The sequence below is a fragment of the Hemitrygon akajei genome, chromosome 6 (assembly GCF_048418815.1).
Source record: "Hemitrygon akajei chromosome 6, sHemAka1.3, whole genome shotgun sequence".
Taxonomy (NCBI): domain Eukaryota; kingdom Metazoa; phylum Chordata; class Chondrichthyes; order Myliobatiformes; family Dasyatidae; genus Hemitrygon; species Hemitrygon akajei.
In genome coordinates, this window is record NC_133129.1 from 55,066,002 (window position 1) to 55,079,371 (window position 13,370).

At 39.9% G+C, this 13,370-nt stretch overlaps 1 protein-coding gene across 6 annotated transcripts in view; it reads left to right on the forward strand.

The window, feature by feature from the left end:
- LOC140729074 (lysine-specific demethylase 4C-like) overlaps positions 1-13,370 on the forward strand; it is a 373,937-nt gene that overhangs the window by 161,603 nt on the left and 198,964 nt on the right. For 4 of the 6 annotated variants that reach the window (XM_073048378.1, XM_073048374.1, XM_073048376.1 and 1 more), the window contains 2 exons: positions 10,799-10,980; positions 13,006-13,062. In XM_073048378.1, coding sequence (XP_072904479.1) covers positions 10,799-10,980; positions 13,006-13,062 — 239 coding nt within the window. The remainder of the gene's footprint in view (positions 1-10,798; positions 10,981-13,005; positions 13,063-13,370) is intronic. The other 2 variants (XM_073048377.1, XM_073048379.1) reach the window with 1 other exon arrangement.

Here is a 13,370-nt window from a genome sequence, read left to right on the forward strand (position 1 = left end):
AACTTAGCAGGCCAGGCAGCATCTAAGGGGAAAATGTACAGTCAACGTATCGGGCCGAGACCCTTCGGCAGGACTGGAGGAAAAAAAGATGAAGAGTAGATTTAAAAGGTGGGGGAATGGGAGAGAGAAACACAAGGTGATAGGTGACACTGGGAGGGGGAGGGCTGAAGAAAAAAAACTGAGAAGTTGATTGGTGAGAGAGATAGAGGGCTGGAGAAAGGGGAATCTAACACAATAAAACAGAAGACCATGGAGGAAAAAAAATGGGGAGAGGAGCACCAGAGGAAGGCAATGGGCAGGCATGGAGATATGTAAGAGAGAGAAAAGGGGATGAGGAGTGGTGAAAGGGGGGGGGGCATTACTGGAAGTTCATGTGACCAGCTTGAAACCTGCCCAGATGGAATAAGAGATGTGGTTCCTCCAACCTAAGTATGGTCTCATCGCGACAGTGGTGTCAGCCGTAGACTGACATGTCGGAATGGGAAGTGGAATTAAAACGGGTGGCCACTGGGAGATCTTGCGTCTTCTGGTGGACGAAGTGTGGGTGCTTGGCGAAACAGAATCCTGATCCACGCTGGGTCTCACTGATATACAGGAGGCCATAATGGAGCACCGGATACAGTAGATGACCCAAGTAGGCTCACAGGTGAGGTGTCGCCTCACCTGGAAGTATTGTTTGGGGCCCTCAGTGGTAGTGAGAGAGGAAGTGTAAGGGCAGGTGTAGCACTTGTTCGGCGTGCAAGGATAAGTACCAGGAGGGAGATCACCTCTGAGTCTGTTGGGGTCATACATTGTGTCTGCTGCTCCTGTTGTGGCCTCCTGCATAGTGGTGAGATCTGACGTAGATTAGAAGGCCACTTCGCCGAGTACCTACGCTCTGCCAGAAGAAGCAGGATCTTCCAGTGGCCACCCATTTTAATTCCACTTCCCATTTCCATTCCGAAATGTCAATCCATGGCCTCCGTTACAGTCGCAATGAGGCCACACTCAGTTTGGAGAAACAACACCTTATGTTCCATCTGGGTAGCCTCCAATCTGATGGCATGAACATTGATTTCTTGAACTTACAACAATTCCCCCCCCCCCCCCCACCATTCCCTATCCCCTTTTCCCTCCTTCACATTATCTCCTTGCTTGACCATCGCCTCCCTCTGGTGCTCTTCAGCTCCTTTCCTTCTTCCATGGCCTTCTGTTTTCTCCTATTAGATTCCCCCTTCTCCAGCCCTGTATCTCTTTCACCATCAGCTCCCAGCTCTTTATTTCATCCCTCCCCCTCTTGGTTTCACCTGTTACCTTGTGTTTCTATCTCTCTCCCCTCACCCCACCTTTTAAATATATTCCTTTTTTTTCTCCAGTCCTGCCAAAGGGTCTCGGCCCGAAACATCGACTACTTTTTTCCATAGATGCTGCCTGGCCAATTGAGTTCCTCCAGAGTTTTCTGTGTGTTGCTTAGATTTCCAGCACTTGCAGATTTCTTCTTGTTTGTGATTAGATGATAGAATGGATAGTTTTGTTGCCGAGTTTGCAGATGATATGAGGATTGGTGGAGGGGCAGGTAGTGTGGAGGAAACTGATAGGCTGCAGAAGGACTTAGACATAGAAGAATGAGCAAGAAAGTGATGAATGAAATACAGTGTTGGCAAATGCATGGTCATGCACTTTAGTAGTAGAAATAAATGTGCAGACTGTTTTCTAATAGGGGAGGAACTCCAAAATTCTGAGATGCAAAGGGACTTGGGAGTCCTTATGCAGAACTCCCTAAAGGTTAACTTGCAGGTAGAGTCGGTGGTGAGGAAAGCAAATGCAGTGTTAGCATTCATTTCACAAGGTCTCGAATACAAGAGCAGGGATGTGATGCTGAGGCTTTATAAGGCACTGGTGAGGCCTCACCTTGAGTATTCTGAACAGTTTTCGGCTCCTCATCTAAGAAAAGATGTTCTGAAGAAGGTTCAGAGGAGGTTCACAATGATGATTCAGGGAAGGGTTATCATATGAGGAACATTTGATGGCTCTGGGTCTGTACTCGCTAGAGTTTAGAAGGATGTGGGTGTATCTCATTGAAACCTTTCAAATGCTGAAAGGCCTAGACAGAGTAGATGTGGAAAGGATGTTTCCCTTGGTGGGAGAGTCTAGGACAAGAGGATACAGCCTCAGGATCGAGGGGAGTCCATTTAAAACAGATTCAGAGATATTTCTTTAGCCAGAGGATGGTGAATTTGGGAAATTTGTTATGACAGGCAGCTCTGGAGGCCAGGTCGTTTTGAGTATTTAAGGCAGAGCTTAATAGGTTCTTGATTGGACATGGCATCAAAGGTTACGGGGAGAAGGCCGGGGAGTGAGGCTGAGGAGGGGAAAAAGGGATCGGCCATGATTGAATGGTGGAGCAGGTTTGATGGGTAATACGGCCTAATTCTGCTCCAGTGTCTTATGGTCTTAATGTCTTATGATCCCACCCACCCTGCTCATGCACTGTTAACTCCTATCAGGGAAGAGGCTACATGGAATCCATGCCAGGACTACCAGATTCAAAAACAGTTACTTTTCCAATGCATTAAGGCTGATTAACACCTCCGCTCTCTAACCCACGCCTCCACACCCCCACCACCATTACTTGATCATTTACTGTTAGCGACCTTATGCACAGACACTCCTATGTTGAGCATTACTTTTTAGACGTACAGTCTATGTATATAAGTTATCTTATGTATTTATATTTATTGTGATTTTTATTGTGTTTTTAATCTTTTTTTTGTACTGTATCGGATCTGGAGTAACAATTATTTCGTTCTCCATTACACTTGTATATTAGATTGATTTTAAAATTTCTTTTATGGTTTATTATTTCATTTTACTTTGGATAGATTTGGTAGCCAAAGTTTTGTGGGAAATTACTAGCAATTACCTAGTTAATTGCTCATGTATAACTGATGATAATTTTGACCTTTACGTATGTGGGGGTATCTATCCGAGTAAATTGTGCCTGGTTAGCTTTGACACAGGAACAACCTTGCTGTTCATTTCATTGTGCAAGGGATAAATTTGAGTTTCCATTTCAATTGAACGATTTCCAGAATTTAAATGATTTAATTTTCTAACAGCATTTGTATGATTTGTATCTGTATATATAATATTTTTAATATTTATGCATATATATTCAGGAAATTCATATTTTATATAATGGCTATTACTATGTAGAAGAGCTTTATTAGGTACAGAAGGGGAACCTGGCGTGCTCTTCTGCTGCTATAGCCCATCCACTTCAAGGTTCAAGTGTCGTGCATTCAGTGGTGCTCTTCTGCATACCACTGTTGTAACATGGTTATTTATATTACTGTTACTTTCTTGGCAGCTTGAGCTATTCTGGCCATTCTCCTCTGAACTCTCTCATTAATAATTTTGCCCACAGAACTGCCCTTCACTAGATGTATTTTGCTTTTTTTTTGCACCATTCTCTGTTAACTCTAGGCACTGTTCTGCATGAAAATCCCAGGAGATCAGCAGTTCCTGAGATGCTCAAGCCACCCCATCTGGCACCACCAGTCATTCCACAGTTAAAAGCATTTAAGTCACATTGCTTCCTCATTTTGAGGTTTGGTCTGAACAACAACATTGTCCATGCTTACATCTTGTTATGCATTGAATTCCTCCCACATGATTGGCTCATTAGATATTTGCATTAATACAGTGGTACTGAGTATAAATATAATAATCTTCCTTTTTTTCTTGAAATAGTGGATCACTGTCCAATATTGAAAATTCCTGATTTTGGACAAGCCAGGAGAACAGTTAAATTTTAGTTATGCAGTTCACACAGTCTGTCTAGTTTACTGTGTTGTAGTACTAGCCTATATTGGTCAGTATGAAAATGGAAGACAACAATTGATATGAATATCAGGGATTTATAATTCAGATGTTTTTGGCCAAAACCAAGCAGACCATTTAAGGATTGTAACCAGCAATTCTGAAAATGCCATTGATGTAGATGGATAATGATTATGATTCCTTGGATGCTATAAGCACTACCAGATTTACATGTCAAGTTGATATTTATGGGTGTTGCATGTGCATAGGGTTGGGTTAATAAGGCTGATCTTGTGGCAATGTAGTGAAGATTTTTTTGTGAGTTTCGATTAAGGTGCATAGGAATTGGTGTTGATAAAAGTGACTGGATAAACCTATGTTGAATTGTGTAATTTCAAGGAGCAGGGCTGAAGTAATATCAGACTTAGAGGAAATAGCTGTAATAATGATAGCAGGGTATATTCAGAAACAAAAGGTATTATTCTCAAAGGTATATATTTGTTCTGAATTTTCATTTCATTTAATATTTATAATTAAATTTCACAATGTTGCAGACAAGAAATACTCTCTGGTATAATTATTTGCACCCAGATATTTGGTAACATAGCTTCAAGGAATTACGGTATAACCTCTTGCATCAAATTATATTTCAGTCCAATTTTGAACTTAATTAAACTGAAACAATAAAACTCAATTTCATTTGTTTATTGTACACCGGGGTGTTTATAAAATTGGAAGTTATTTAGCTCTTAGATAGTATGCAAGGAATAAAGTGGAATTGACCTTCGGTTATTACTTGGATGTTATTTTTTTCTGAAATATCACAACTCATTTGTGGCTTCATTCTTATTAGTTTCCAGCATATGGAAGCATATGTTTCTGAAAGAGACCACATAATTGCATGCAGTCACTGATGAGTCATTCAGAAATCATAATAGAATTATTTTAAATGTTCATTTATAATTTTAGCATGGAGACAAAGGAATTGCAGTAAACTAATTGAGTTGTCCTAACTCAAAACTCAAATGGGGAACAATTCTGATCAGTGCCAGCTGTTATTTGGGAGTTAGAATGTCATCTTGGTGTCTAAATGGTGCAGTAGCACAAGGTTCACCAAACATTTTCTTTCTGAGAGTAAAGCATGCATGAACAGTGTCAATAATATGTGGCCTAGGCTGAGCAGGTAACCTCTTTTCATTGAGGGTATTGAATACCTGGAATGAGCTGCCAGAGGAAGTGGATGAGGTGGGTACAATTGCAGTATTTATGAGGCAATGGGATAGGTACGTGAAAGGAAGGGGCCTGGAAGTTTATGGTCAGAACACGAGCAACTGGGGCTAGAATGGAAGATGCTTTGATCAGCATGGACCAATTAGGCAAAGGGCCTGTTTCCGTGTTGTATTACTCTATGACTCTAATGTGGCAATAAACATACGACAAAGATTTGATGCTGGTTTTCTCAGTTTTTTCTTTGAATACCCATAGCGGGTAAAGAGATTGGCCCGGATGTGACAGGGTGAAAGGCCTGTGTTCAGGCTTTAGTTACTTTATTATTCCGGAAGTCACATGGCTGAATGTGTGAAATGGTAATTTTACAGACATTTTATTACATTCATTATGTGATATATGGATACTTCAGTTTAGGTAAATGTTTTATTTTCCGTCGCTGATTTCTCTCTTCCCTCCACCCCCACCAACCAAAGGGTGGATTCGTTGGTTATTTGCCGAATTGCCAATTTCTGCTATGGTATGCAGACCAGATTGTGTAAGTACAACAGATTATGGACCCATTGTATTTTTATGACAGTATTTTATGGTCATCATTAATGATACTAGATCTTTAAATATACAGTACTGTGTAAAAGTCTTAGGCACATATATATGGTTAGGGTGCCTATGACTTTTGCACAGTTCTGTAATAATTTTATGTATTGCCCTGCACTGTTGCCACACAAAAAAAAATTGCATGACGTATGCGAGCGATGATAAACCTGATTCTGATATGGGTCTCTATTGTGGTCTGATAGTGGGAAGGAGGCAGGGAGAGGGAAATCATGATTGAGGAAAGGGGAGGAAGCAAGAAGCACCAGAGAGGCATTCTGTAATGATCAATGAACCAGTTTTTTGGAATCAAATGACCTTGCCTCATGCCCAGGGCCACCCCCTGCCCCAGGCACTCCTTCTCTGACATCTGTCCCACACCCGTCCTGCTGCACTTACCTCTCGCATTTCCCAAAATCCTTTGCTCCCGCCAGATTTATAACAAGCCACATTGGGCTTGGATGTGGCAAAAGCAGGAGGGCCAGCACCGTGGAGCCATGATTAGCTGAGACAACTACAACTTGATTGGAGATCCATCTGCTATTTGCATGCCACATCCCCTGCAATTGAGTTAAATGCAAGTGAGTTAAGAAAGATGCTGGATGATGCTACAGCAGTGTTCGTGGATGACATTGGAAAGCTCGAACATATCAAGGGTAGAATAGTGTTAAATGAAAATGCCACACCCAAATTTTGCAAAGCCTGTCCTGTTGCTTATATCATCTGTGATAAAGTAGCTAGTGTGCTAGATTGCATGGAGGCTGAAGGAGTTCTTTCTAAGGTTGAGTGGAGCTCATGGGCAATCCTAATGGTCCCAATAGCCAAAAAGAATGGATCTGTAAGGATTTGTGGTGATTTTCAGGTCACCATCTGCCCAGTACTGAAAGTAGATCAATACCCTCTGCCCCGGATAGAAGATAGCTTTCCAAATCTTTCCGGAGGAAAATACTCCAGCAAAGTGACCTTAGCTGAGGCTACCTAGAGATGGAGATGGAGGAAGAGTCCAAAGTGTCTCTCAACGTTAACACTCACAAAGGGCTTTATTGCTATTATAAGCTTATTTTTGGAATAGCATCTGCACCTGCACTCTGGCAGAAAGCTATAGACCAGGTACTGCAGTGCTGCCCAGGCACTCAGTGCTACCTGGATGACATCATTATTACTAGTAATGATGTGTGGTGAACTACATATACCTGTCTGGACACCCCCCCCCCCCCCCCCCCCCCGCTGACTGCTCCTGTGGCTCCTCCCACGGACCCCGGTATAAAGGCGATTGGAGACACCGCCCCGGCCTCAGTCTCCAGGATGTAGTGTGGTGGTCAATTGCTGCTTGTTCTTTCTTCCAGCCAATAAAAGCCTATATCTCGCCTCACGTCTCCGAGAGTTATTGATGGTGCATCATGATGACAACAAACATTTCCAAAATTTCAACATAATGTTGAAAGGTTAGAAGATTTCAGTGTGAGAAAACCAAGCATCACTTACTATGGTCACACCTTTGACATACAAGCATTACCCACGTCTGCTAAGAAAATTCAAGCAGTGGTGGACGCCCCAATACCAAAGGACATGTCACAATTGCAGTCCTTTCTAGAACATCTCAATTACTGTAACAGGTTCCTGCCAAACTTGGCTACTATTCTCCACCTTTTGAACTCATTACTATAGATTGAGAAGAAATGGCAATGGACAAAACAGTGTGAGGTGGCTTTCCAAAAGGTGAAGGGAATGGTGATGTCAGGCATTGTACTCTCATTTTATGATCCACAACATCCAGTGTAGCTTGCCATCTGCTGTTTGGGATGCCAATACATTCAGAAGAAAGGTATCCACAGCTGCAGTCCAAGAGTCAACTCCTATAACCAGTCCGGAGGAGGCCCCAGTGTTGTTTCACAGCCACAAGTCTCACCTGCCAACCGGAGTGATCCTCTTCCCACTTCCCATCAGGAATGAAATTATTCCACAGGAGTGCAAAATCCTCCACAGTGATTAAATTTTTAGGCTTGGATGGGACAATTTAAAATTTACTAGGCTGTGGATGTTGATGTAGTTATATAGTGTATTATCTATCTATCTATATCTATATATAAATTTGAGATGCATTCTATATTGAGATGGAGTTCTTAGCTAAGCAAGGAGGAGTGTTGTGTATTTAAAATTTCAATAATATCTGAGTAATATTAAACATATCTGGTATGATTAAGCAGTCTGTGGTTACCGTAAATTCCGGTGTATAAGCCGAGAATTTGGTCCTAAAATTAGGGGGTCAGCTTGTATAGAGGGTGCCAACTTTGGGAAAACGTATACATGGGAGACAGGTTGTATTTATTGGCTGCTTTTGAGTCAAATTGGTTCCACTGTTGACGCATGAATTCTTTGGTTTGTTTAAACTCACATCTAGTGGCTGGAGCATGGACATCAAACCACCGGGGATGACTGCAATGTCTGTATTTTCAGCTTTCAGTGCTGCTTTTGTCTCAGCTGATAAGTGTGCTTTGAACACGTCCCAGACAACTAGCAACTTTTCCTTCCTGACACCTTCAGGAATTCGATGCCACACCTCTTTAACCCACTTCAAACAACCTGCATCGTCCATCCAGCAGTTTAAACAACAGCACCCCACGGGAATTTTCTGAGCAATCTTTGTTTTTTTTCTCAATACAAGATCATGTCTTAAATCGGGGGCACCAACTTCATGTAGCTTTGAAATTTTCACTGAGCTCATGGTGTTTTTCGTCCCATTTCAACACTTGAAATTGAATCATTTCTATGGTAACAATGTATCCAGACAATCGCTGGTGATTCATCCACTCTAAAACTTTTTCTTCCAGTTCTGGCCACTGGCATGTTTTCCCACAGTTTGCGCATTTCGTCTTTGGCATTTCCCTCAGCGTGTCCTCTGCCTTTCTCCACTCTCTCTCGTTTACACTAAACTTCTTAGCTGCAGAATTATTCGTTCCTTTAGCAAAATCAACAACCTTCAGCTTGAAGCCAGCATCATATCGCATTTGTTTTAATCTTTTGTACATGGTGATCGCAAACTCAATACTGAGTGCACAGACAGACAGACAGACATACTTTATTGATCCCGAGGGAAATTGGGTTTCGTTACAGCCGCACCAACCAAGAAGAGTGTAGAAATATAGCAATATAAAACCATAAATAATTAAATAATAATAAGTTAATCATGCCAAGTGGAAATAAGTCCAGGACCAGACTATTGGCTATTGATTATTACATGTACTGATCCCGCCAACCCGTGTTATGTTTTAACGAGATTACGATGGGCGCTAAATGGTTTCACGGGGGTTACATTTCAGAGGATTCTTTTCCATTGGAAACCTAATCCAGAACTTCCCTCCCTGATTTATTTATTAAGAATTTGCCTATAACACTCTACAATGTGTAGGCCTGGTACTGGTTCTCAAAATTTCCAGGGTCCGGATCCAGCAAAGCTGAGTACCGGCATGTGAGATCTTGTGATCTTTTCTGGTTAAGTCAAAAACCTCTACAAAAGGGGTCGGCTTATACAAAGGTAACATGAAAAAGTAACTTTTTTAACCTTGAAAATGGGGGTCGGCTTATATTCCGGAATGTACGGTATATGCACGAAGTGCATGAATGGCAATTGTCATCACGCTACCACATCATATGTACACATGTGAAGTAAAGAACAAGCTAAGACCTATTCTCCTGGGCTCCCATCTTTTTGCTTTCAATTAATTTTTATGTTTTGGAGTTGCAAAACACAACAATATCAGTTTGGCAATATGTTTTTCTCTGTTTGCTGCCTGAAATCTTTCTTCACTGAGGAAATGATTGGCCAATGACAATTGGCGTGGCTTGTGATTACATTTGCAGAATTAACTAACTGATTCTTTGCAAATAATTTGAAAAGCACAGTTGATTTTTATGTAAAGCCCCTTGGGACCAGAAATGGTTAAGTTTTTCCTGAGTACTGAATATGCAATATTGAAAAGGTGCTTAATGGTATTTTATCTGAGATCAAAGATTGATCAAAATTTGTCAATTCATTGACTTCTGTACATCAGAGGACGTTGCTAAAATGGAACACCACTTGAAAGAGTAGGGTATCATGGGCAATAACTTCTAGATTTCTACATTTAAATGCTCATGCTTAATTCAGAAACTGCTGTCAGAAAAACATGGAGTATGATGGCTTTGCTGTGATTTCAACTGCAGAAAATTGAGCTCCTGTGGTTAAAGGGCAGAAGGGTGGCAGCGATTCACAACGCAACTGTTGGCAATGTCATTTGTTGTTCCTGACCTTTGTGTTTGTGCAATGCGGGAGTGCAGAATGTACTGTGGGTCAGAACTTGTGATGTTAGACCTTTTACTCCATCATTAGACTAGGATTGAGTATTCTGTTTTGAACCAAGCAGCATCGATTTACATGGCTTATTATTTTAAAATTTCTTGAATATTTGTAGTTGTTAAAATTGTCTTATTTCAACTTGTTTTAATGATCTGGTCATCAGAGACATTTCGAAACTATGAAAAGGTCTTTGATAGCACAAATTAGCTATTGAGTCGCTGCTTACAGACTGCTCCATTTCGTGGGATAGCTGTAACAATATGGCTTGCTTGATTAATCTGACTGTGGGACTGAAAAGGAACATAGGGGCACACAGACGTAGGGAGAAGCTGGTCAAATACAATCCATCAAACATAGTATTTTGGATATCCTGCACTATTTTCTGATTTGGAATGTTTTCAGTGTTTTAAAAATATGGCCTGTTCTATGGTCAAAGAGTTGCTGTCAAATTGAAAGTGGAAAACAGTTCTTTAAAATTTGATGAAAATATCAGCAGATTAAGAATGAAGTGAGCAGAAAATATCCAAAGCTCTCAAGTGCCACCCAGTGTGCAACATTTCTCGGCGGTTTTGTTTCTGTGATTTGATTATTTGAGAAATTCAGGGTTAATAATCCTAATCACAAATCCTAATCACAAATCATTCTCCAAAATTCTTGCTGCTTTGCAAATTTGGGTAAATCCATGAATTAAAGGACATTGAGGTGATATGAGACTAAATTGTACAGTGGGATTATTTTGCATTGTTTGCATATTAACATAAGTATGTAATTCAGCTATAACTTTTCTCTAGACTAATTCTTCATTATTCATCATCTGCCTTATTCCCTAATTTTATGTAGAATGGACTGATCCAACATTAAATGAAGAAGATATAAATGAAACACAGCCTTGGGCCAAACCTCTTGTCCATTTGTGGCAGAGTAAACTGCACAATTTCCAAGCAGAGAAGGAATATAATGAAGTTGTCTCGAAAATGGAACCATATTGTGCGATTTGTTCACTTTTCTTTCCTTATTACCAGGTAAATAAATATTTCATCTGAAAAGAATTAAGCTGGTAATTCATAATTTTCTGCAGTCAAAGTCTTCTTTCCCATGTATTTTTATTTTACGGTTAGTCTTAGATTAAATATAAGATTGGCACTACAGGTGTATTGGGAGATGAAGATAAGCATATGAAGAGCATCATGTGGAACACAAATCTTTGTGGGTTTGTTGAGTTGAACTACTACCTCCTCTGCTGTAGATAACTAAATTTCATTACATTTACCAAGATTGTAGATGCACCAATATTGGTATATTTAATCTTTTAAATCGGTGTGTTTGTGGAAAACAAGGGATAAAGAGATACGGATCCCTGTCTGTCCCTGTAAACAGGTACAGTTATTTAATGCACGAAAAATGCTCTTTTGTGTTAAGAAATACTGAGGAAATTCTTGTTATAGGAACAGCATAACTTCACTACATTCAAAATAACTGGCTTTTAAATTAATTGTTCTTTGATGCAAAAACAGGCCAAGTTGGACCTCAAATCTAACAGAAATATTTCAAAGAACTTCAGGTCAAGGGTCACCTGAAATATTTTCTTCCCTTGATATTCTGACCAATCTGTTTTGCTTTCTTGCTGTTTACTTATGTGTTCTGTAAGTTAGGTCTTTTTGAAGTAGAGTAATCATTATTAACAATCTTTGAGGCATTGTGAAGATAATAATTGAAGATAATAACTTTGAAATTAACTGGTGATTTCCATACTTCAAGAAAGATTGTACAAATGAATGAATGGCACACAGGTTCTATTGAAGCCATTCCTTTCAGTTGAAAAGTTAAACTATCTAAAGCATATGTGCACTAGTTAGAAAAAGGAAACAACTTTAAATTATTTTGTCTGATGTCAGAACATTCAGTTAATCAGGAGAATTAGTAGAAGTTTAGAAGGGAACTAATAAAGTAAACACAAGGTATGGGAGGTAGGAGGACAATGGCTGATATTAAAATCAGCTTGTAAATGTTTCATCAACTTGGCATATGAAGTTGACTAAAGAATTGTGTATATTGAGTATTTGGAAGTAAAGAACTATGGAAGTTGGTATGTGCAGACAGAATAGATGAGTGGTTTGCAACTTCAGACAAAGCAATTTATTTTTTATTGCTGCTAAGAGTGGGAAGTATTGGATAGTAGTAGAGTGAAAACATAATTAAAACAAGAAGAAATGCCTTTGGTATTGCCACTTGGTCTATATACAGACATGTCCAATACAGCAGAAAGAAACCAATCTAGGAATAGCAAAGCCACTGCTTCAGATTTTCAGTCCTTGTTAGATATAGAACTGGACCAGAATGTTGGCAGATTGCTCATGTTATAATTCTTCAAGAGCAGGTGATAAGCAATGAAAATACATACAAATTAACCTTATATCAGTAGTGGGTAAGTTATTATCAGAGACAAAATAAACCTCGGAATGGCCAAGGATAATCAAGGAGAGACATGATTGATTTGCTATAAGCAAGTTTTTCAGGCTGATGGGTTCACATCATTGGCCCAGTCAGACTTCAAACTCATGGGAAAAAAATCAATTCACTTAAATATTACAATATTTTACAATGTTCAGGAAGAAACATTATAAAGTTTATGGGTGCAGAGAGGTCTGGCTAGTATTTTATGAATCATAATTCAGAGCTGTGTTGGATAATTTTAGGCAATTCTCTGCACCACGTTTTAGAAGGGTTTAAAAGTCATTGGAAGGGTAGAGATGAAGGGAGACCAGAATGCTGCTAGGTCAGAAGTCGTTAAAGTAAAAGGAGAGTTTCTGTAGGTATGACTTGAGAATGAAAAGAGAGTGATGATGTAGAGCATTTCAAGCCAGAATCATACAATTATCACAGCATACAGTGGCATGCTAAAGTTTGGCACCCCGGTCAAAATTTCTGTTACTGTGACTAGCTAAGCGAGTAAAAGATGACCTGATTTCCAAAAGGCATAAAGTTAAAGATGACACATTTCTTTAATGTTTTAAGCAAGATTACTTTTTTATCTCCATCTTTTACAGTTTCAAAATAACAAAAAAGGAAAAGGGCCTGAAGCAGAAGTTTGGGCACCCTGCATGGTCAGTACTTAGTAACGCTTGTAAATGCTTTCTGTAGCCAGCTAAGAGTCTTTCAGTTCTTGTTTGGGGGATTTTCACCTATTCTTCCTTGAAAAAGGATTCTAGTTCTGTGAGATTCTTGGGCCGTCTTGCATGCACTGCTCTTTTGAGGTCTATCCACAGATTTTCGATGATGTTTAGGTCAGGGGACTGTGAGGGCCATGGCAAAACCTTCAGCTTGTGCCTCTTAAGGTAGTCCATTATGGATTTTGAGGTGTCTTTAGGATCATTATCCTGTTGTAGAAGCCATCCTCTTTTCATCTTCAGCT